This window comes from Tachypleus tridentatus, chromosome 6, assembly GCF_004210375.1.
Source record: "Tachypleus tridentatus isolate NWPU-2018 chromosome 6, ASM421037v1, whole genome shotgun sequence".
Lineage (NCBI taxonomy): Eukaryota > Metazoa > Arthropoda > Merostomata > Xiphosura > Limulidae > Tachypleus > Tachypleus tridentatus.
Genome location: NC_134830.1, coordinates 72,564,960 through 72,590,879, shown reverse-complemented (window position 1 = coordinate 72,590,879; position 25,920 = coordinate 72,564,960). Strand labels below are relative to the sequence as shown.

The window sequence follows — 25,920 nt, the reverse complement described above, 5'->3', positions numbered from 1 at the left end:
ATCATGTATTAATTTGTGAGTAATTTTTGGATTCTCAGAAATAAAACGCAAAAAATTGAAAAAAATCGTAATATTCCGTCTTGTTTCAATTAATTTGCACAAGGGTGTAAGTGTGATACACGTACTCCGCCCCCTTTATTTCAGGATTGTATTCCGTTTGACTTTACTCAAAATTCAAAGCAAATAACAACTTTAAAGAACAGACCTGTGATTTGTAAATATATACTTTAATCTTAAATTCTGTGACGTCACAATTTAGCGACATCATGCCTCACACAACCACACAAACTAAGAAGCATCGATAAAATACAATAAAAATATCACTAAATAAGGATGAAAAACAGGAAACTAATCTTTACAAAACAATTTTACAACATCATAATCAAAATACATGCTATAATTAAATAGTAACATTAAAACCAGCAACAAGAAAAGACAATCAGAATCAGGAGTACTTTCTGCAAATAGGAAGTACTGCTTTACAGATATGAGTGCTTAAAGGTTATGTTGCTGAAGAGAAGCGTAAATTAACATATAGAACTACGATAGTTAGTAGGTAAAACAAACTGAACTATTCATTGTTTTAATAGTCCTACTAAGATCTAGTTTCAAAAGTTTGTAGCAACATCCGTTCACATGCCAAATACAGAAATCATGTATATATATTTATATATACACATGCGTGTTATATACACGTTACAGAAAAGTATAATAATATTAAAAAATTCCACAAAATTTTTGCCCAGTCAGCTATATCCAAGTTCGATCTCAGATTCTTTAATAAAATTTTGAGTTTTTACTGGAGTTTACACAGTGAAATGAAAAAAGAACCTGAAAAGACATTCCAATCATATCGTAATATTCTATGTTACGAAATGTCAAAGAAAATTTAAACAATTATTTACAAGACATATACGAAGTATTCACAGTTATGCTAATACTTCAATCACATTTCTTTCCCCTCAACCCACATTTTTATTAAAGAATAATTTAGAAATTAACAGTATCAATACATGTCAGATCTGTAAATAATTCAGTAGAAACATTGATTCTTACATAATGATTTAACAATCTGAAATGTTTCAGTCAGTCGTACCTACATGCTACTAATAATAAGCACACATATTAAGAGAGTAAAATCTTATGTTTAAAGATATTGATATGACTTTTATTGGATTAATTCACTAATATAAACAAAATTTACGGAATTAAAATTATACTTTCGTTGTGTTTCAACAACATTTTTAGTGACAATCACGCTGCTAATGCATTAGAAAGTTTTTTTTGAAGTTGGTAACTTGTTACTGACAAAACGAACACTTTTACTGATTTCAATACAGATAGTAAATTTTAATATTCGAAGAATGACATTAATTTACTTTTAAACGAACTTAACGCTCTTTAGTCAAACTGTGAAGACAGTTAGTTTCCTTGATTTGATTATCAGTTTTTCATATGATTTTAAACTAATCTACTAAAGTGATAGGGAAAAGTGTGGTTCTAAAATTCAGAAAGACGGCGTTCTGAATATATCTTATAAGAAAATATGATCATAGAAAGAAATAATAAATTATGTGTATTTTTAAATTTCTAATTTGACACACACAAAAGTGCAAATGTAGAAAAGATGCTTCAAGGCCTTAAGATATGGTCGTAACAAAGGAGTTAAAAAGCGATATTAACACACGTCCTCAATTTTTCCTTTCCACAAATTGGTATCTCAGCGGTTTATCAGGAACGTTTACTAAACGAGTGTAACAGTCTATGTCTTCGTGATGGTACTCCACTCTGAACCTACGTAGAAGCTGAAAAAAAAAGGTTTAATAAGAATATTACATATTAAATTTACTGAATGTTTGTTTGAAGTCCCGGGAAATATTTGCTGTTTTCAGTCAAAACGTATCTCTTCCAAAAAACTATAGTTTCACCAATACTTTAACGTGAGTCGGAGTAAATTGCAAGCATTTAGAGAAGAAAGCAGTTTACTGAACGTCAAAGAAGTTCCTTTTGAACTTTAAATACATGCCAATGTTGAGATTACTATATAAAATAAAAACAGAGTAAATATATGGGCACACAAAGAAAAAAGTATTTTAAAAGCAAATTTATCTCAAATTCTAAAGAAACTCGTAATAGATATATGTATAAATACTACACGAGTAAATTAATACTGTTAAAATATGTGATATATGATCAAATGCGAAACATTAGAACCTGTCAGATTTAAACGTTTACGACTAGAGAATTTTATGAAGGGATAAAAGTTACTTTGCCAAGTTCTCGAGTAACAGCCGAACATGACTCCGGAGACAACCATGTTAAGCATTAATCAAATTTATTTATGTTATATCAACTAAAGGATTGATATAAAAGCCACAACAATATTTGTGGAGATTATTTTAAAATGTTATTTATAACACAGTCTTACAGTCCTTATCAACTGAAGAATTTAAGAAAGAACAATGGAAACATACTGGTCAACTCGTCTCTCGCAAAGTAGTTCAAAGCATTCTCACACGAAATGGAATTTTCAACTTGAAGAGCATTTTGTACGCATGTGAGCTAAACTTTTAGGTTAAAGACCACTGGGATTCAGAATAAGTTATTCCTAATTATGAGCTGCTAACCAGAGGGAAGACAGCCAGTAGCACTAGCAAAACACACGAATTTTACGCAGGTTTTGAACCAGTTAGTTGAATGACTAAATTTTATAACGCACCCACAGCTAAAAATGTGAAGCATACTTAGTAGCATCATGTCTTGAACCCTGACGTTTTGATGAACAGCCCGAAATGCTAACTAAGGCTACGCTCAGCTCCTCGCTTGTTGTAGTATTTGAAGACAATTATCACTACAGTTCCCATTCCACTACAGTGGTCTTCCCTGATGCGCATAAGAGAAATGTATTATGAAACTGGGTAGCCTTCGACCATTTATTTCACAGCTAGTCACAGAACTAAAACATTCAAATCTCACATTAACGTGAACTGCAGTTGGTTGCTAGAAGGAGTGTTTGACGTCCAATATGGCAGTGTTGAATAAAACTGAAGGTTTTGTGACGTCATGTTCAAGACCTCTACAGTTACATGTCTGGATACAATTTGCGTGAAATGTATTTGTATTCAAAAATTAAAGCTACCAATTTATCACACTTTACCAACGTGTAATTTGAACAGATAATTACTCTTTTCAGAGGTCAAATTACATTATATTAATTTAATAGTGAAAAAAAAAACAATAAATTACTTGTGCCGTACAGCCATCAACAAAATCGTATATAGTACAATTTTGTCCAACTGTGTAGCTGTTTTTATTGTTCCAAAACTGAACCCTCCTACCCCAAAGATTTTATTTTCCGACAAATCTTGGAATGAGAAAAATTTGGGATGCGAAAGTTGGAACAAAAAAGTGTGAAGTAACGTCGATCGAGTAACAGAAAATGGGGCTAAATTCCACACATTTTAGATAAGTTTTTAAATTATCTTTGAAATGTGGGATAAAACGAGTCAGTATCACGGAAAGATCCACACTGAGGTGTTTCAATATCATATAACATGAATCGGAGGTTGAAAAAGTCTTTTACCTTCTCCTAATATTATCCTATGCCTATGATCATAAGCATTAACTTCAGGTTACGACGTCACGTCTTGCTAACGTTTAAATGTGGTCTGTCTCAGCCAAGACTAGGTTAAGGGCGCCATATCAATATATCAAGCTCTCGTTAATATATCGAAGGGTGTTTACATATAGTTAAAACTTTATTCTAAAGGAAAAAATTTAGAATCATTGAAATGTTCATTATAGTACTAATAGGCCTAATGCTGGGCTAAACCATTTATAAGCTAATCTAACTTGAATTTAGAAAAACTGCACAAATAAAAATAATGGAAACTTCCAGTGACACTTAATTAAATATACTCAACAAAACGTCAAACCTATTTGTCCATTAAAAGTAAAGCTCTATTTATCAATAATTAGCATACTAACAAACATAAAATCTTCACCGTTTACATCATACTTATATACAGGCTTCATCAATTTCTTGAACAGATGGACGTGTAATTGCTTCTGAATTCAGTATTGACGTCACTAATTGCCACTTGGTCAAACTTAATCTCTATATGGCGATGGCTTTTAATTTTCTAAGCACCATTTGACATTTATGATGCAAATTATAATAAAAATGTTTTTATGCATTTCTTACTAAGCGCAAAACCACACAATGAACTGTTTGTAATTACCGAGACCGGGAACAAACATCAAAATTTTGTGTTGTGAAATTTCAAGCTTACAGTTTGTTTGTTTTTGAAATTCGCACAAAGCTACTCGAGGGCTATCTGTGCTAGCCGTCCCTAATTTAGCAGTGTAAGACCAGAGAGAAAGCAGCTAGTCATCACCACCCACCGCCAACTCTTGGGCTACTCTTTTACCAATGAATAGTGGGATTGACCGTCACATTATACGCCCCCACGGCTGGGAGGGCGAGCATGTTTAGCGCGACGCGGGCGCGAACCCGAAAGCTTACCGTTCAGTCATCATTGAAAAATAATGTGTTTAAAATATCACTTACCGTTATAGTCTAATATTTAAAATTCTTTTAAAGTTTTTTTAAATTTTTTTCTTTCCAAATTTAAAGTCGTAATAAGAAAGAGCAACAAACGTTTATCTAAATATATGTATAATTTACTTATTTTTTTACTTTTTATACAATAGATCAGTTATTTTCTCACAAACCTTTGTTACAAGCACCAAAATTTCTTGCTCTGCTATTCTCTTCCCAACACACATCCTGGGTCCAAATCCGAAAGGAATAAATAGAAACGGGTGTGTCTTATTTTCGTCTTCGTCCTTTAGCCATCGCTCCGGTTTAAACTTTAGAGGTTCTGGGAAGTTTTCCTCCAATCGGCATGCCACCATATTTTGTGCTACAAGCAGAACCTACGGAAAAAACATAGTAGTTGTATAACACAATAAATTCTTAACTAGACTAGATCGATACGTATCGAGCAGAATCATTTAGAAACTAAAATTAGTACAAGCTCAGTATTTGGAAGTGAGATGTGTTATAATTATGATACTTGTAATGTAATCTGGATAAAAAGGAATAAAAAATTATAGTAAAATAAATCCTGATACAACCTAGCTATTTTAGAAGACAACTCTTGAAAACATACAAATCTGGTTTTTAACTTTTACCACTCGTTTGCATCGGTATATTATATTTTTTAACATTGATGTATTTATTTAATTGTTTTAAAGATATATTAGAATACAAGAAAAATGTTTTAAATTCGAGAAAACCAGCACGTTTTGTTACACGATGAAACATACATCTTAAAGTTTACATCACAATTAAATATTAATATAACTGTAAATCTAGTATTGTTGTGGCTTGATCACAAAAATATGTGTATATATTATCCATCTGTAACAAATGTTAAGAAACTAGTTTTAAAACTGACTTTTTTTTTGGAAAAACAAAACAAAAAAGGGTTACACAACTCATCTTACCCGTGGAGGAATACGATATCCTGACAGAACTACTTCATGATCCAGTTCTCTTACTGTACCTTGTACAATGGGATTCAACCTGAATGCGAAAATTTAAGTACAATAGCCAATATTCATGTTTATTTTTGAAATACTTACAGCAACTGTTATTAAAAAGTTATTCAAGCATAAGTTCCCAATTAAGTGAAAAGATTACGCGAGAGATCAAACATCATGAAAAGACTAACATAAAATCGTCATAAAAAAAAATAAACTTCCAAAGACATAATTGTGTGATGAATATGTAGGTAAGACACTATAAATGAGAAAGAATAACTGTTTTAAGGTTATATTATGAGTTTTCAAGCACAACGTACAATTCTGTAAGTTGAATTACATTCCGTACTGAAAAACGTATTCCAGATTAACACCATAAACTAACTGTACTTCTATTAAAGATAAATGAAATATTCGTAATATAGAAATAAACTAAAAGATATTCTATTATCTCAGAAGAAATATCAGATGTAATTGTAATAATGTTCAGTATCATATCTACGTGTATTTCGGACATTCTCGTAAAGCTACAGAAAGGTTCTCTGTGATAGATGTTCTTAATTTTGAGCTTGTAGACTAAAGGGATGGCAGCTAGCGCTTACCATCAACTCTTCGACTACGCTACTTGACAACTGATAAATTTTAATCGCCATTCTTATAATGCTTGCACTGCTCAAAAGTTTGAAGCGCGATTTTATTGTAACGAAATGTTAACTACGAATCTTCTAGTTTACATTCCTGTAGGTAAACCAGTAGTCAATGACTGTTCCATGATCCTTAGAAAAGTATCAAGAATTGGGCCCATTGTTATATGTCCAAATGAGATAAAAATGAATTATTATATAAAACAAACAACGTGAAAAAAACGAGTCATTTAATTATATAAACTGAATTTTAACATGATTGTTTTTGTTAGTTTTATCTTTTAATTTTATTTTCATTTCAAATTTATTTTTCATGCGCTACAAAGATAAAGGGCACCTAATTTGATCCACATTCTTGCTTAGAAAAATTTTCGGTTTTTAACGTGGAAAGTTTTTCTACAGTTATTAAAATATAGTGAGAATCCGTGAGAAGATGAACGAATTTGGTAAATTACATAAGTTCTGGAAACGATAGATACAAATATATGTGAAATTAAAACAATTTATTCGAATTCGCATTCACACAACTGTATATAACGTACTCATGTGGGATTCGCAACAGTGATGTGAGAGCGAATCCATCATTTCGATCAATAAGACATTTATAGTTTGAAGTTAAAAAAAGAAGACTTCTAGTAACACCTTCAAATGATCAATCATGCATTTTTGCAAATTTATGGACAAATTATTCTAAAACTGCATATTATTTGGTTATGTTAATTTCGATTGTATGACGTTTATAACACTAACCAACCGTAAATGACGAAAACGTTTACCAATGTTGAGAAGTAAGATGGGTTAATACCCATACCAGCCGTTCTGAGATATAGTAAAAAGTTCATCATCTCTAAATACGAAAACTATCACGTTTCTAAACAAGAGTGAAACTGTAGAGTAAATAAAACGTACAAATATATTTTGTCGATGAGTGATGGGAACTCGTAGTATTTCACCTTTACTTGAGTAAATATTTTAAGAGTTAATCCTATTTTAGAAGAACGAGTTGCATATGCTAACTCAGTAGTCTGTTCTCTCAAGTGCGAGTCATGGTGCAATAAGTGGTATATATAGCACCTGTAAATAGCGAGTTGAGTACGTTATACTCAAACGATTTTGAATATGAAATTTGGCATGTCATGGGACAACAACGTATGATATAAAGTTAAGGTAGAACGGCATGAATCAGGAGTATATTTTGACATCATTTGGTAGTGTGATGTCACCGAAAACTGATCACTATTAGCAGCCCTTTCCTGCACAAAATACTCAAACCCTCATATGATAAATATTTTTCAGATTGGAGACTTACAGCTTCTAAGAATGGGACATTCCATGTACTTAATGACATTGGAAAACAAAATTAACATGAATCAACATTAGACACCAGAAACATTTAAAAATAGTCCTGTAACAAGTCGTACTCCAATCCTGATAAGAAATGTGGAGCGTCATATAATAAATGAGAATCTACGCACACACAATTCAGCGGCAAAAGCCACCCGTAATCAAGATGGATGTCCGTGTAGAGAAAACAGTCACATGTTCACAAGTTACTTCCATGACACATCTTTTCAAATGTTGCATGCCTCAGTCAGTTAGAAAATGGAACAGAGACAAAATTGTGTGATCAATCTGTTGAAACTGGTTCTGAAATATCACCATCCACTTTCACCATATGTATTACGAAAAGCATTAAAGAAGGTTTATTCATTGGATACAATAGCCTTACATCAGAATGTTTTGCAATTGCAAAGTAAACTATGCTTCATGGCTATTATAAAGGTACGTAGTTATCAGATGACATCGTAAGACCCTAGTGTTGTTTTAATATAATGCATTCAAACTCTGTATTTGGTCCATGCTGATTTTTTTTTATAATTTGACTTCAATATTTCCACTATTAGACAAATAGTAATGTTCTTTACGAGGAGGGTTAATCATAACAATATTTGTAAAGAATGTCTTATTATAGACACATCATTCCAAAGAATGAACCTTCAACCTTCAATATTTTTCAAACAAAGAAGAAAACTCCCAAAGCAGTATGTTTGTGATGACATCAACAGGTTCTAAATTAGAAACCCATCCTTAGCCAATCCTTTCATCAATAAAATGAAGGCTACGATTAAGAAAGAGAACATTTCAATACTAAACTTCAACCATGTATATTTTGTGGTAATAAACAATTACTTAGAGCTGAAAAAACTTACAAGTCAAAAGTCTACAAGATTTCAGCCATATTTCAAAGTCAATGGCAATCCTTATGAGAAATATGACCTTTCACCTCCTGATGCAACTTCATTGAAGAAATTGAATGTGTGAGGACGTACGAAACGATTAAAATGACTTTGTATTATGACATATATCATTCTTACGTATCCTATTACAACTTCCTATAAAACTTACCTCATATTCTCTTTAATGCATGCCTTTACATAACGAAGTTGATTCAGTTCTGAAACTGACAAACTCTTATTCTTATGAGGTAAAACTGATCGTACTTCTTGGTAAGCTCGTTCTTGAACATCTGGGTTTTTAGCCAGATGGTAAAGAACAAAAGCCATAGAATGGGACGTCTGGAAATATTAAAATAATGGGTGAATCATCATTAATGCAAGTATAATTATTAAACATTAATTATAGTTTTCTACTTGATAAACAAATAAAATAATTTACCATTAAAATTAGCATTTTGCAAGTTTTGAAAACAAATTAAGAGCAAGAATGAGAGAAACTTTTCCATAATGTAAAGTAAGTGTAAAATGAGAGACTGTTTGTATTCAATAATGAGCAATAAGTGCATTATTTGGTCAATTTGTTTAGTCCCAATAGTAATTTAGTTACTTTATTACTGTGAATACGTAGAGATACAAAAATATGTAAGTAAATTATATTTATGTTAGTTGTGCTTTAGTTGTGAAGTTAGGCCTATTGGTGAATGCTGGTTATACTAACTGTGAAATTTGAAGTTGAAGAGATAAAATATTTTCGTTTTCAGTGAGTGGAATGGACTTTCGTTTATTATTTCTATTGGATAATCCATAAGAACCCTTCAACAACAGAAATTACTACAAAGCAACATTACAGTTTCATATCCTTTTTGTGGCACCCAAAACATTTTCCTCTAAAAATGTTGACGCACTTGTGATAAAGCTTTATATTGATTTAATTAAAACAGTTTTATCGTACACATATTTTAAACTTTCTCTGCGTGATTCAATAAATCAAATAAAATTCTTATATTTCAATAAATAATTGATTATTATAATTATCAATACATTGAAAAATCTTATATGTGGTGATATTGCGTAACACCTGGCATCATATGGTGTTACCATGAAACAGGAGTTTGATATTTTGAAAAATGATAAAAAAGTTGTTTAACACAAATAAATAGCCAAGACAGTTTTCAGGGAGAAAAAAATATCTATTGTTTTAAGAACGGTTTAAGAACAATTGTTACTGATTTGTAAAAGTTGATTACGTTGTCGTATTTATGTTAAATTTTAATAAAGAAATATTACACTGTGTAACACAAATTTTGTTCCTGGATAGTATGTGTTATTTCTTAATTGCTTATGTTGTCAAAGTACAGAAAATGGCCATTATTCTATTCAAATTTTGCTTTTGTGACCTGAATAATGAAATTTAGAAATTAGTTTATTTTCTATGTAAAAACGGGCAAATTTGCACATTTTCATTTGCATAAGGTCTGAATAAAACAACACATGAATCAAGATTTACATGTATTTATACTAAAGTTGAACAAAAATGTCCAGAAATAAGTAGTTTTTCGAGATTTGCGACTGCAATGTAAATCACTTTCACGTATCAGCTCCCAAATATAGTCTCCCATCATGTTTTCGTTATACACTCGTTGATAGCAGCGTTCAAAGTCCAGTATATCTTGGTGAAAGTGCTCGCCTTGCTCCTCTGAGTATGCTTCCATGTTTTCTTTGAATTTATCAAGATGAGCGTTAAGGACATGGACTTTCAGGGGCATCCTGCAGCCCATTTTGCCGTAGTTCTTCTCCAGAGCCTCAAACAATTCCACACAATTTTCGGCCTTGTGATTGCCCAAGTAGCCCCAAACCATTGCGACAAAGCTGTCCCAAGCTTTTTTCCCTACCTACTGAGCTTCTTGGAGAATTCTGTACACTCCAGGATCTTCTTTCTTTATGATCCAACGAAAGCAACAGCTTTGACCTTTACCTCAGACAGCTTAGGGAAGAAGTCTCGAAGGTATTTGAAGGCTGCAGACTCCTCATCAAGAGTTGTGACAAATTGTTTCATAAAACCCAATTTTATGTGCAATGGTAGGAACAACACCTTCTGGAGGTCTACTAGAGGCTCACACATGATATTGTGCTTTCCTACAGAGAACTCAGTTCGTTGTGGCCAGTGCTTCCTGTTGTAGTGTGCTACGGTGTCCCTGCTGTCCCAAAGACAAAGATAACAGGGAAACTTGGTAAAACTTCCTTGTAGACCCATCAGGAATGCCACTATTTTGAAGTCTCCGATAACTTTCCAGCCATACTTCTCATACTTCCAGGCTTCGAGCAAGGTCTTGACGTTGTTGTATTCCTCTTTGAAGTGCACCGAATGAGCTAGGGAAAGAGACGGATAGTTATTCCTGTTATGGAGCAGCACAGCTTAGAGGCTTCTGAATGAGTTATCAATGAAGACGCGCCACTCGTTCGAGTTACAGGCAATTCCAGTTGCCTTGCACAGACCGGATACATTGAAGCAAAAGTAGAGCCCATCTTGACAAGTGAAGTTCTACAACATCTAGAATGTTATTGAAAATTCTTTTAAGTTTGAAAAAATTCTCTATCAACTACTCAGCACTGAATCTACCTGGAAGGTTCTGGAAAATGGGTAAATTTGAACATTTCATTACCCTGGTCACAAAAGCAAAATTTGAAGAGAAAAATAGGTATTTTCCATTTTCTTTAGGCATAAGCAATTGGGAAATAACACTCACTGCCCAGGAACAAGAAAAAGTAAAAATTTTGTTAAATAGTACTATTCAATCAGTGCATAAGCATGAGAGGATTGTCTGTTTGCTTGTAGTTAAGTACATAGCTACACAATAGCTATCTATACATTGCTCACCACGAGTATTGAAATCCGTTATGAATCCGTGTTACTGGGGGGGTGAGGAGAATATAGTTTTTTATGTTAATTGCTAGCTGATATAAAAATGTCCCTTTTATTTTAACAGATATGAAAAGTGCATGCTCATTTTACAAATAAACGTATCAAACTTTTAAAAAATTATAAAATCGCCTATTGTTTTTTTTTATAAAATAGCCACATACTTCTAAGCGTAAAGATGAAAGAAACACGTTTTTGAAAATACGTTTCAACATTATTGTGTTTGATCTTTCTGAGTACTGTTGCTGGTGCTTTTTGTTTGTCTTTTTTACTGTAAAGCTACACGATGGTATATCTGCGCTCTGTCCACCAGAAAAAACCAAACCCTGATTTTAGCACTATCAGTCCGAAAAATTATCGCTTAAGGCGGTTGTGTCTGAATCTTTGTTACCAATTTTATCCGATGTCAGATACTATTATTTTAGCAAGTTATCAGTTCTTTTGACAATTTTACTTGTCTGTTAGAAAGTCACAACGTCTGAGCTACAATATCACAATTCGTCAAATTCTTTTGTGATACAACCCACATGGTAATCTTTTGTGTGGTAAAAAGATAAAACAGAGTTTGTATTTACTTACTGTGTCAATTCCAGCCATCAACATGTCCAAAACCATTGTAATAACGTCACGAAAATCCATTTGCTTTTTCGATAACATAGTTTCCAAGAATGTCATTTCTCTGTCTTCTTCAGCTGATGCTTTGATTCGTTCCAAAGCTTTGTTCAAATACTCCATAGCAGTCCTTAAAATGTCAGTAAGTAAGAGTTAAAAACTGAAAAACTGTTCAGTAATAATTTTACAATTTTTAATTGAAACAAACATTATATACTAAGAACTGAGACAAACAATTAAAATACCATAATCCATGCATTATTTATAAATTGATTTACTTACTATGCTAACTTACACCTAATGTGTATCTTTCAAATACATCGATTCTTTTATGTTTTAAGGTCAAATAATCTCAGCATACAGTAAGTTTTTGTATATAGTGTACATATAAATATAATAAACATATAAACAAATTAATTGTTATGTTAATTATTAGAATACAAAGCTACTGCTTGTTATAGTTTTGGCATATCGATAATGAGAATATTTTATCTCTTATTCGAGTAATATACACCTCATGTTAATATTACTATAACAACGCGAAAGTTTATCGCCTAAACCTTAAAAAGATCGAATCTTTATAAGCCTAAGCGTAGATCAGATAAATGACTATAACGACCATAATTAACAGGGATTTAATTAACTAATGTGATAAGTATACATTACATTAATACACGATTTGTATGAATCTTTATGTCATTAAATACGGCAATGGTATATGAGATTTTCATAAAAATATGTTATTCACTTACTCGGTAAATACATCCTGGGCATTTACAAACCGCTTCCAGGTTCGAGTAGGAAAGTATCTCCACAAAGCTAAAGGCATAAATTCAAGATCATTCATTCCCTGGAAAATGTCATTTACTGCTACAATTAACCTCTGACTTCGTGAGTTCGGAGCTTGTTCTAAATCTACACAGCCCAACCTGGCGTCAAGAGCAACAAATGCCACAGCTATGATGAAAACAACTACAAATCAATGTTTCTTACAAGTAACTTTGATTATTGTTTTAAAAATTAACAACAAAGTTGCATACTCTTATTTGATCTTTTATTACTTATATATTTCTCAAATGATGAACTAAACAATGACTTACATTCTAATGACCACTTATAAAGTTCGTTTAGAAAATCTGGAACTTCTCCCATGTTGTCCATCAAATGAATCATTCTTGCTATCATATCATCAGATATTTGATTCATTTGGTTAAGGTAAGACTGCACAGATTTTGGACGAAGCATTTGTGCTTGGACTTTGCTTCTGAGATTATACCATTCTTTACCCTGGCTGTCAAACAGGTAAAAATGTTTACAGTTAATATATTGATTATGTAATGTTAACATTGATTGCTTAAATTAAAAACTTGTATAATGTCTTAAGTTATAAGTATTTCAGTAACGCTTGACATTTCTAAGAGGTCTGCGATTTATTTCGATCGTTTTTGAAATACATATAGAAACATATACAAATATACATTTAAATAAAACTAATAGTTACTAAAGTTTATGTATTTTTTATATTGTAAATATAGATTTGTCTCACGTTATTGGAAGCTCATTGAATTTGGTTATGTTTTTTGCTGCACTAATAATTTAATAGCAAATAATAATAGTGATATTCCTCTGCTAATTTATACAATTTACTTCTCAGCTTTTCCAGTAATCAGCTAATAAAAATATTCATATTTATAATAATCATGCAAAGTTTGTCAACACACACACACACATATATATATTTGTGTGATACATAGAAATGCAATTGTTATATATTTCAAATTTAGAAGTGTTATGAAAATTTACATTGCAAGAAGTCCAGCAGTACGAAAGTACTTTTCTCTCATTTTCCGATAAGCAAGAAGACTCTCTATTGCTGTTCGCGCAGGATATTTGCCCTCATGGCGGAACATTATTTCAATGTCTTTTGGGTCAAACAGAAGCACTGTTGTAAAGCGTCCTCCCACATTTTCTTTGACGATTTTCCCATATTCCTGGAACTTCATGGTGTTGGATATGTGAAATCGTTTAACGTCATATTTACCTAATATCAACAAAATGGTAATATATTTTTATTTCACACAACATAACTTAACATCACACGTAAGTAAAGAATAGTATGAAAACACCCTTATTTTAAAGTCATAATTCTGTACGGTTTCGCTTTTTAAAAAAAAGTTGAAAATCTGTTACATTCTAAAATGAATTTTAAAGAAAAATATATCTTAAAAAGATAAAAATAATATGTTTAAAATATTTGCTTTATGGAGTTATAATTAAGTTCCAATCCATCCCACACACACATAAAAAGACACTGAGACAAAATGTTCAAGGGAAAAACAACAACATTTTATTAGGCAAATAAAGCAATATTGAATAAATACTAATGCACCATGGTAGTTTAGCGCCATACTTTAGTCCAAGGTTCTGTGGCTTACCCCTTCTTACCGCACACATACACACAAATAAGGGTGGAGAAATTGGGCAATCCACACTTTTGGAGTTGTGAATGCTTTGTAAGAGTGACGCCCAAACCCATAGTGTCAATAAGAGTAGTTATCGATTTGGCGGTGAGTGGTGCTTAATAGCTGCCTTTCCTCTAGTCTATTACTTCAAAATTAGGAATGGCTAGCACAGAGAGCCTTCGGAAAGCTTCGCACAAAATTCTTCAAAATAAAAAATAAACATAACACCTCAAAGGATAAGACGTTGAGTCAACACACTGGTACCTTCTTTATTTAGGTGCGCTATCTGCAAACACAGGGGAAAGAAGAAGATTTAGCAAAGAACCAATACCATTTGTTTTGATTGGCTTTGTTTGTAAATTTACCAAACCCCATACTTTAGCTCCCAGAATATTAAGTCACCAACATCATTAAACAAGTCCCATTGAGAGAAATGAAAGTCAGTTACCGTTTTTTTTTTTTTGTCATTTTCATGTACAACTAATAAGTCAAATACCGATTTGATTATTGATCTCGAGGTTGGACACATCCTCTTGACTTCGAACTTGTAACAGTACAAAAGAACCTTGCTCAAATTTTGAAAACTCGTTGTACAAGTTATATTGTAGAATGGCTTAGCTTATGATAAACGCATATCACAGTTTACAACCTCTAAACTATTTTAAATACAAACTAATATAAATGGATGTATACCACAGATCACATTCGTATTTGATTGAAAATTGTAAATCTTTCTAATAATTTTTCAAACTTAAGTAAAAACGATTATTGACTTTATGGTGTAAAATTAATAGCAATAGTTAGTACAATACGTATCACAATAAACCGTATCAAAGGTTTATTTTAAATTATTTTTACATATGATATGTTCAAAAACTTTATTCATCAAAATCTTAACGTTCTTCATAAGTATTTTCACTTCTTGCTTATAATTTTTATGTTTTTATTTTAAGGAATTTTTATCGATTTGTTTTAACACTTTAGATAATATGCTTTTCGTTTAAATCTTTGTAGAAGTGAACATCTTTGCCACTATCATTCAATAAAATGATGAATGAAATGTCAAAAAATATCATAAACAGCAAAATCTCGACACGAGCACTAGAGAAAAAATTAGTAGTAACTTTGTTGTCTATCTTCTCAGTTTCTATAGAATGTAGCATAGTATATCGTAAGACAATATAAATAGTCTGTTATGTTAATTGGAATGTACAGACCATGAGTGCGATATCTTAGAAGAAGTATTCACTGGTTTGAATATATATTTCGTTAATATCTTGTTTCTTTTGGTTTAGCTCTGAGTTACTGATGAAAGTTAATTCTTCCAGAAATCAAAATCTACCAATGTTTTATTTGCTTGTTTTAGATATTTGTGAAAAGCTACACATGGCTATCTGTACTAGTATAATCTAATTTTTATAAGACAGACTAGGAGAAGGGAATTAGTTAACAACACTTATCATTAACTCTTGGGCTATTCTACTCAAATATTGAAATTTAATTTTCCTTCCGATCGCCTGAAGTTCAGAACGCGATTTTGTGGTAACAGGGGGTAAAAAATGGACTCTTAGATTCAAAGTCCCTAATTCTAATTATAGGTCACGTCTAGCCAAAAATATTCTAAATGATTAGACCGAAATAACAAGTAAACATTTTTTTAATGTATCAAGTAGACGTTAATAAAGCCGACACTTACCTATTAGAGGCAAATATACCCACGTACTTCCAATAATAGGATACGATTTTACGCAAGGCATTTCACTGAAAGGTTTAACATTTTGATGGCCTTCGTTAAAGAAGGTTTGTTCTGCCACAGAAACTCTTGTAGAAGCTTTCTGCTGGTGAATAAGTTGTAATTTTGGCAGTGAACACAAAACCTTGGTGTTTTGAAGTAATAGTCGAACAAAGGACCTTGCAGACAGAGTCACCATTGTTTCTGAATAAAAAGGAAGTTGATGGACTCTGAAATATTTCAAAGGCTGCTAGTAAAATCTAAAACTGAGAAAACATTTATCCCGTTAGAAGGTATATTTTACACAAAAGAGACAAACTTCGTAAAAGTTAAAACTGACCATTGATTCAACTTTCTGTCCATATTTTATACTTGAATAAGTTTTGCATGTTTCCCAATTGATTCAACACAGAAATAAACTATGAATCAGCAATAATAAAACTGCCTCACATTCCAATCCAATGCTCTCTGAACCTTAACAGTTACGTCGTTTTATTTCTTCATTAGACATCAGGTATGGGAATAAGTAAATAAATAAATGTATATATTTGACTACGATAATCATTAATATAATGGACAAAAATACGAACTACGTCCATCTAAATATATTACCGATAGTATCTCATACAGTGTGTGATTTACGTTCGAAATAATTTATTGTTTCCTACCAAGATAATATGATTCCGCTAGTTGTTGAAAATTTCTATTATATTTAAGAAGATAAGTATTCCTTATTCAACACTATTTTATTTTAGAGGATTGTTTGGTTTAACTACACCTAATAACAACACCTAATTCTCAGCGCTAAAAGGCTCGGCATAGCCAGGTGGGTTAAGGCGTTCGACTCGTAATCTGAGGGTCGCGGGTTCAAATCCCCGTCGCATCAAACATGCTCGCCCTTTCAGCCGTGGGGAGAGTATAATGTGACGGTGAATCCCGCTATTCGTTGGTAAAAGAGTAGCTCAAGAGTTGACAGTGGGTAGTGATGACTAACTGTCTTCCCTCTAGTCTTACACTGCTAAATTAGAGACGGCTAGCGCAGATAACCCTCAAGTAGCTTTGCGCGAAATTCAAAATAAACCAAATTAACTAAATAACTTGAACTACATTTAGGACGCGTACTTATAAACTGACAAGATATTACAAACTAGTAATATTCAATTACGACAGCAATGAAAACGAAAAATGTTCTAGTGAGATAACCCAACAATACAACAAGTGCCAATTCACAATAACTGAACACGCATTAAACCAACGTAGGTTCGCACAGTTACTTAAACAAACCAGCGTTAAACTATCACTTGTAACAATAAGTAAATTTAAAACTCGCGCTATATTCAAACTATTTAACTCGTAATGCTTGCATTAAATTTAAACGGTCTCATGTATATAACAATACTGGTTAAAAACTATTAGTACTGAATCAAGTTAGTGTGACCTTTGCAGTGCCTACTGTAAACAAATCTACTGATTCTCAACAAGTACAAAACAGTTTTATGAGTTTAGTTAATAAACACGTAAATAGAGTTCCCTCTAGCTTCAAAATGTTAACTGAACCATTCTATCATTTTACACGCTATATCATAACCCTTCAACATATTTCTTTATCGAATTATGTCATGAAATCCAGATGACCATAACTTAAAAAAAAAGGTTTCCAAGGTCAACCTCAAAAGCAGTGTATTTATGAACTAAGTTTCTTTCCTTATTTAATTTTAGTGTTTTTTTTAAAGCATTTGTTTTCTCAAAAAATTTCCATGTCCTTATTAGCCTACTTAAAGAATCTGTTTATACATACTTTAGAAGCTTGCAACAAGGCTTTTAATTGATTAAAACTGTTTTCCAATGTATATGAAACCCATAAAATGAATGTTTCCCTCTGACGTATAAAAACAATTTCACATAGTGCTAGTGGTAAAGAAAAAAATCAAAGCATTTATAAAAGCAACGTATTTGTCTTTTTCGTTGGCAGGTGATGTAATATTTTTTATATTAATATGCCCCCTTCCTTACGGTAGTATTTCTGCGGACTTACAATGCTAGCTTCCGTATTTCGATACCCCATGGTGGGTAGAGCACATACAACCTATTGTGTAGTTTTGTGCTTAACTTCAAACAAGCGTTAATACGGCATATTACACATGATTAACTATAAATCGTCATATTTTGTACTTAAATACATACTTAGAAACAACTACTTACATAATATGTCTGTCCTTGATTTATTTGTCGTTTCACTGCCACCGTGTAAATAAATATCACAGCTTCAATTCTCTGTTAAATCTAATACTTTTAGTCTCAGCCACTGATCACCATAAAACTGCACTACATGAAAGATTCCGTGAGCAACTGAATGTTGTAGGAGACATAACTTATAGTATAATTTATAAAGTGTTATCAACTGATGACTTTTTGAACCTAGTGCAGATGATCAAGTTGGTTTATCAACAGAATTCATACACCAATACGATATAGTGCAAATGACGTGATAGTGAATAGTATATATGTTTTTCTGATAAAATAGTTATTTATACGTAATTTGTTACTGGAGATATAACAAAGAAAATCCATGGTTTCTCAAATGTAAATAAATTTACGTTGCTACATGTAAAATCACAAAAATTAGGCTTAACGTTTAGAGCACCCCGCTAGTACAGCGGTAAGTCTTCGGATTTACAACGCTAAAATCAGGGGTTCGATTCCCCTCGGTGGGCTCAGCAGATAGCCCGATGTGGCTTTGCTATAAGAAAAACACACTTAACGTTTAGAAATAAAATCTTAATTTCGCGTGTGGATAATCTTCTCTAAGGTGTTTAATTTGTGTAGTCTTTTTCATTCTTACCCATGTTTGTTTGACCCTTCACGAAAATAGTTGTGTCTATTACCAGAGTTAGAAATAGACTGCTCGCGAAAGCGTTTTCTCAAAATAATAAAGTCAAGAGTACGCCTTCAATGCCGTGATGTTATAGTGCTGTGAGGATTATTTAATGTTATATAACGCTTTTTATTGTTTTGCTGTGTTCCAAGGGTAAAAAAATCTAACATATATAAAAGCCATGCCATACTTTATTTCTAGAAATAGAAGGAGTAATAAATTCCAAAATTAATCTATCCAGATAGAATAGTTCGATTACTGTCTACCCATTATGAATTTAGTGGCGGGGGTAGAGGGGTTTGTGTCCTTTTTGAAATCTTATCTGTTACATCACTAATGTTTTAAGTAAAAACAACCCTCCTTAATCAATTATAAATTTTAATAAATCTTCACCATTCCAAGCAATGAAAAATTACGGCTGTTATTAATGCTTCATCATTCTTGTTTTCAGAAGACTGTGGCCTGATTCTTTTAATAATTGGTTCTGGTTGCTTCATAAAGTTAATGAACTTTTAACTCATTAGTTGTAAGTTTGTTTGTTTGTTTGGGAATTACTGAGGGCTAAGCTCCCTAATAGCAGTGTAAGACTAGAGGGAAGGCAGCTTCATCACCACCCACCGCTGCTTACTGTTTTCCAATATAGACCGTCACCTATACACCCCACTACGAGTTTGATAAGAATTAGAATCAATAGGTACAATTCTGCTTTGTTTTCCAAATAGTCCCTATGACTACTTTTGATATTTTTACTTTTCCTGAGACATGTTTAGTAATTGTTTCTCAAAGCAAGTCATTTTTCACATGTTATACTATAATCTTTTCCATACATTATTTCTAAGATGAATAAACTATTTTATATTATTATTCAGGTTACAAATGTTGGATTCATATCTTCACCATGTGAAAGTTGTAATCTCACTGTGGCCTATCTAGATTATCAGAATTAATTTTAAACTTAACATTATAGTATGAAAATAGTGTTGTTTATGAGTGTTAATATCATTGTATTTCCATCTCACGTCACGTTTAACATTATATATTTCTAATCAATTAATTTAATCTGAATTGCGATATTGTCCTATGCAGTAATATAATGTGTTTTCTTTCCCCTTGTTTAGCACTAAATATTTCAAAATGTTTGTACTTACAGCGCAAATTTTGGTAATGGAAGCATTTAAGTTCATTTCACCCGTGTTACGTTTTGTTTTGGGCCATTAACCTAACGTAGCTTGTGCACTTTCTTGTGAGAAAGACTTCTCTAAAATAAGTATACTATGTAGAAATAAACAGTGATACGTATCTTTAGCAGCTCAGGTAATTTAGTGAGGTTACAACCTCCCTTATCTTTGATAGGAATAACCAACAGTTACTTTGATAATATTCACACATGAAAAAGAAAAACTTTGTTATTTCGCGCATATAATGCTATGTTTTCTCATTTGGGTACAGACTCTTGACAAACCATTGAAAAATTCTTAAGAACTCTACTGGAAGTGGTCCACACTAAAGATACCATAAAAATATGCTTGACTTATTTTTTATAGCTTTTGTATGTAGTGAATAAAAATTGCTTCACTGTGTTTTACGTCGATCCAATCTCTTTGTTTCATTTACTTAGACCAGATCATATCATTTTGATTTGCTCTGTAATATATTTCTGTGTGGTCTCTTGTTATTCTGTATAACATACTAAATTACTCTTGGGATAAACCAATGAACATAAAATACAGTGTAGGTAGAAGAAAGGATTTTTTTGTGATGATAGGATTTGCTTCTGTATAAATTCTTTCTTTTTCATCTGATGAGGTTATTTTCCTGTTTTCTTCTATTCTCTTATGTTATTCATATAAATCTTTCTATTAATGAAAATGACGTTTTCTGCAAAAAGAAGAGTTAGTCACTGGGTGTAAACACCTGTCAGATCTCAGAGAAATCCTTTAGGCGATGCTTTGAAGGTCAACAACCTTTTTATTGCTGTGGCTACACATTCGGGATAGAGAATGGCTGAAACATGGCACATCTAGAATAACTAATTTGGGTGTTCCTCTAAGAATCTTTCTTAGCATGAAGAAGATTCGTAGTCTGGTGAGATTGAGTCTGAATAGGGAGATCTCTACAGGACAACTAGGCACAGAATGACCAGAGTTTGCTAACTCCAGCACTGGAAACACAGAGAGAGACTGGAGGTGTTGCTGTTGGATGAATTTGCCAGTTTGAACTGTTTTACTAATAGACAGCTTATATTAAAACATCAACTGTCTGCTGATCAAAAACATTCAGTTTTTAACTCTTCTCTGATAGGAGATTTGGTTCCATTACAAGTATAAGTCACAGAGAAGCATAGAACCCTATAAAATCTGATGTACTAGTTAACAAAAATAGGGGTAACATAGGTAGATAGATGATACATTCTTCCAAATGTAGGAATCCCTGAGCATATTAATGCCACTGTACACCTGATAGTTATCGCGTGACAGGTCCCTGCAAGTAAGTCTGAACAGATCTGTACCAGACAGTTAAGGCATGGATAACTGGAACCTACACAATTTTCTGAAGTATTTCAGACAGATAAGATGATTGTTCATTATTAAGCACAAAGCTGCACAATGGGCTATCTGTGATCTGCCTATCAGGGGTATCAAAATCAGGTTTCTAGCGTTTATGCAGTAGATATACCGCTGTTCCACTGAGGAACGATTGTTTATAATGGGTGGAGAGAGGAGCAAGCAGTAAAATGCTTTAATCTGAGATCCAATGGACCAATCCTTGATTTTATTGAGCTTTTATAAACGTTCTTTTAAATATTTTATCAAATAAAGGACGAAGCTGTCTACTGAGCAAGTTCAAGGAATAAAAATAGTTCTGCTAAGCATATCTTTAATAATTTGTTAAATCCTGAGGATTTCTTTATAGATGGTTTCATGAAGGAGCTACCAGGTGTGAGAGATATTTTCAACGTAACGAGAACAACTCACAAGAAAAGAAGAAGCTCATAGTGGAAGTTGAAGTAGCTATAACTCAGACAGATCACCTTCTTAATGCACTAGGTAACATCACACTTGAGTTTTTCTGAAGGTAAGCTAGCAATTAATATAATACACTACTGCAACGTAACCCACTTGTTCCTGGTAAAAAGTTATGGTTTCATAGTCTTCTCTTGAAGTTTGAACCACAACTGATGTTGAACATTGCTTTGGACCAAAGAACCTGTTTTGTGAATGGGTAACTGAGTCACCTGAAATTTACCTTTCCATGCCTTGCTGCGCAGAAAGGTAGGCATGGTTGCCAGTTTTGATCAGCTGCACAGCAAATTGTAACTGTTGCTGCATCGAAATTATGTCTGTCTGCCAAAGTGGAAGAGTACAGCAGACAGCTCGTGCTGAAAGATATGGTGATCAGCCAAATTTTCTCAGACGATTGGGTGGCACGTGGTTTGTGTCCATGAAAATGCATGGACGAAAAATACAGTTCCTGGATGATATAAGAACTGTCGGGACGCTGACTGACCTTATTCTGTATCAATCAGTTGTAATAAAGCCATCACACTAGTTAGTTAACATTAACATACTTCTAGTGAATGTTGTAAGCCTAGATGTAATTCCAGCTACATCTAGATACATTTTATGTATACTTTTTCCTGATCAAAGAGTACGCAGAACTAACTCGAACAATAATTTTTCTCTTAGTGTAGTTGGTAAAGAGAAGGTAACCAAAACTAGCTGTGCCACTACTATTTCTTCTGTAGTAGGTTATTGTCAACACATCTGAGGACGTTAATTGTTATAGGTTGAAAAGGAAGATCTTGCTTCTTTATTTGTTATAAAACTGCAATATTAAAATGTGATCATGTCCTACGTTTTGCTTATGTAATTGGTTAATTATGATAATAAGATATTTGAATAACTGTTTAATAAGTGTTTTCCGCTAAGCATAATAGACATTGTAATTTAAATTTTGTGCGTTAAACATTTAACAGATTGCAATTTAAACATGTATCTCTAAAACCTAATATGTTTACTACCACATTAGCTATACACTTTTTAACAATAATCTTATACTTAAATATTTAATTTATTTTAGTTTGAAAACAGGCAAAAAATAGAATAAAACTGAGAACAGTAACATTTCATGATACTCGTTATCATTACTGCTATTAAAACTGATTTTGTTTGGTTAAGATACGCATGTGCAATGATAATTAAGAAATCTTGGTGCAAATGCACCTCACACTAAAGTTCGGAAGTTCGTTTTACATCTCGTGCTACCTCATTGTGTTTTTTCAAGAGTAAAGTAGATAACATTATTCGTAATTTCACAAGTCATTGTTAAAAATGTCATATGATTTTGAAATGTAGTACAAACAATAAACTCGAGGTTACTCATAAATGTCAAATACTATTGGAATCTTAGGTGTTATCATTGCTTATCTAGGTATGATAGTTGAGTATCATTGAAACTAATAGACTTGAAATTTAGAACAATAATAAAAGGCTTGTGTATTAAGAAGTTTGCTAATCACCAACACATGTCGTAAATATACATGTCTGTACAAATGAAGCGTAATAGTATTTAATCAAATTTTGATTAAATAAATACTATGTGAAACATTTAGTTTTATTTCCATGTGTTTTCCCATGAATACAGCATCTATTTTGGCTAAAAAAGTGTAAGATCCTATCATGACATGTTTAAAATTTACAATAGAATTATATTTATACTTAAAACAGTGGTTTTCTCATAACAAAACCAAGTTGAACTATCTGCCATGTCAATTGAAGGGAATTGTACGCCTAATTATAGTGTTATAAATCCGAAGACTTACCGCTGTCCCATCGGTAGTTTTTATATTTACAACCGCTGGCATCTTAAAGGTTAATTAACTCCATAGTCAATAGTATGATTATTTTGACCATGATTACGGCTTTCAAAATTTCTTGTCACTTCAGTTCTACTATGTAGTACTTTATACATAAACATTTCTAGAAATGTCCTACAGCGTGTTAGATTTGAACGAATTTGTTACTAGCATCCTTTTTCCTAGATCCTTTTTCTAGATATATGTGTATACATATATATATATGTTATTCTCTGAATTTAAAACTGTTTCAAAGATTTACTCTTGAGTTAAATTTCCAAACGCCATTGTATGTTTAATTATTGTTCATACATTGCTTATAGGTACGAACTTCCCATAAAGTGATAGTGCTTTTAAAACTGTAGATCCCAAATCTGTCTTACACGAAAGGGTTTTTTTTTTATGTTATGATTTCATTTTAAAATTTGTTCTCTACTATCGAAACGCCTTCGATTTTGATATTTCTTATTCACAACTACGTCTGTTTATTTGTTTGTTTGTTTTTAATTTCGCGCAAAAGCTACACGAAGGTTATCTGTCCTAGTCATCCCTAATTTAGCAGTATAAAACCAAAGGAAAGTCGGCTAGTCATCACCACCCACCGCCAACTCTTAGGCTACTCTATTAACGACAAACTATTGACAGTTACATTATAAGACTCCAACTGTTGAAAGGGCGAGCATGTTTGATGTAACGAGGATTCGAAGTAGCTACCCTCAGATTACGAGCCGATCGCCCTAACCATCTGGCCATGCTGGGCCTATAAACATAGTTGGAAAATTTTCAGTATACATTTAATATTTTCGATATACGTTTGAACTGGTTCAAACTGGCTGTTTTGTTTTCTATAAATGAAGTAGAGAATTAGAAAACTCATTTGAGTAATGCTTGGCCACAATTATCTCTGTATATGAGAATAAAACTAACACATACAGTTCTTTTTGTACAGTTAAAGTTGAAAATTTCAATTCCTTTTGCATAAAATATCTTACTAATAGAATAACTAAACATTATTTCACGACGAATGAAATATTTCAACTTATAGATTACCTTATAGAAATACATACATTATTTTCATTTAAAATTATGCATCATTTGGAATAATTCAAAGTCAATTTAAAAAATAAGATGATTAAAAGTAATATTTTATCTCCAATATTTTTGCTGATATACAAGTTGTTTTCGTTTTATACCGAATAAATGTTTGTTCATTTGTTGTTAAACTCAAAGCTACAAAATGGACTATTTTTGCTATCCCTACCATAAGAAATATAGGTTCTAGCCTTCAAGCTTAACCATTGAGCCAGCAAAAGTCTCTCTGTGATTTATCGTGAGTTCTTACTTTTAAAAGTAGTAGTTCCTGCCACTCTGACAGTTTTGAATTAGATTACAGATATCAACTTGTATTATACATTATGTAGGATTTTATGCAGATAGAATAGATTTTTTAATTGTAAGAAAATTAAATGTTGCTAATGTGTATAGTATTGATGTTTCTTGGTAACAAAATGCAAAGGAAGAACACGTAAGTATAAAATTTAGGGGATTTAAACATAATTTAAAATACTGGTTGCACTATATTCTAGATAAAGTTTTACTTTTTGTTACCCAGCGAAAACATAATTCTATCTGTAAAGACATTAAACATACCATTTAAATTATACGTATACTCGGTTATTTCAGTTCTACAAGTGCATTGAAACAGTTTGACACATAATGATATAAAATACATTAATTCTAACATAGATTTTGAAACAAAAATAAACAAATAAAACCACAAGGGTATTTATTTCGTTAAAATTACATTAAAATTGCTTTGATTTGATATACTTATTTTATATGAAAATCGTACAGTACTCTATATTTTAATAAAAAATAATTTTAGGTTAAATGTTTCACTTACAATTATAAAGCAAGTGTCGCAGAGGACTAGTTTGCTTGTTGACAAAACTACTCAAACATTAAGATATAAGAGTATCCTTAGACCCTGTTGTGTGTGTTCTTCATCTGAACTGATAATGTATGTTTAGGTGTAT

General features: G+C 32.2%; 1 protein-coding gene across 7 annotated transcripts; it reads right to left on the bottom strand.

The window, feature by feature from the left end:
- Positions 1-211: 211 nt before the first annotated feature.
- On the bottom strand, positions 212-25,920 carry LOC143252785 (putative cytochrome P450 12a5, mitochondrial). Of its 7 annotated transcripts, none has more exons than XM_076505483.1 (10): positions 25,788-25,920; positions 16,119-16,420; positions 13,764-14,001; positions 13,061-13,251; positions 12,713-12,917; positions 11,928-12,090; positions 8,598-8,767; positions 5,512-5,590; positions 4,735-4,938; positions 212-1,805 (listed from the first exon to the last, which is right to left on the bottom strand). In XM_076505483.1, exons 2-10 carry the CDS (start codon positions 16,351-16,353, stop codon positions 1,692-1,694), a joined length of 1,599 nt encoding a protein of 532 aa, XP_076361598.1. In that variant the 5' UTR covers positions 16,354-16,420; positions 25,788-25,920; the 3' UTR covers positions 212-1,691. The 7 variants fall into 7 exon arrangements, with proteins under 7 accessions (XP_076361598.1, XP_076361601.1, XP_076361602.1 ...); XM_076505486.1 differs by having other exon boundaries at positions 16,119-16,384; positions 25,788-25,901; XM_076505487.1 differs by having other exon boundaries at positions 16,119-16,358; positions 25,788-25,891.

Coding starts and splice junctions, on each gene's coding strand:
- LOC143252785 (XM_076505483.1), bottom strand. CDS start 16,353: ATGGTGACTCTGTCTGCAAGGTCCTTTGTTCGACTATTACTTCAAAAC. Junction 14,002..16,118: donor GGTATATTTGCCTCTAATAG/GTAAGTGTCGGC, acceptor TGTTGATATTAG/GTAAATATGACGTTAAACGA. Junction 4,939..5,511: donor GATATCGTATTCCTCCACGG/GTAAGATGAGTT, acceptor TTTTTTCCGTAG/GTTCTGCTTGTAGCACAAAA.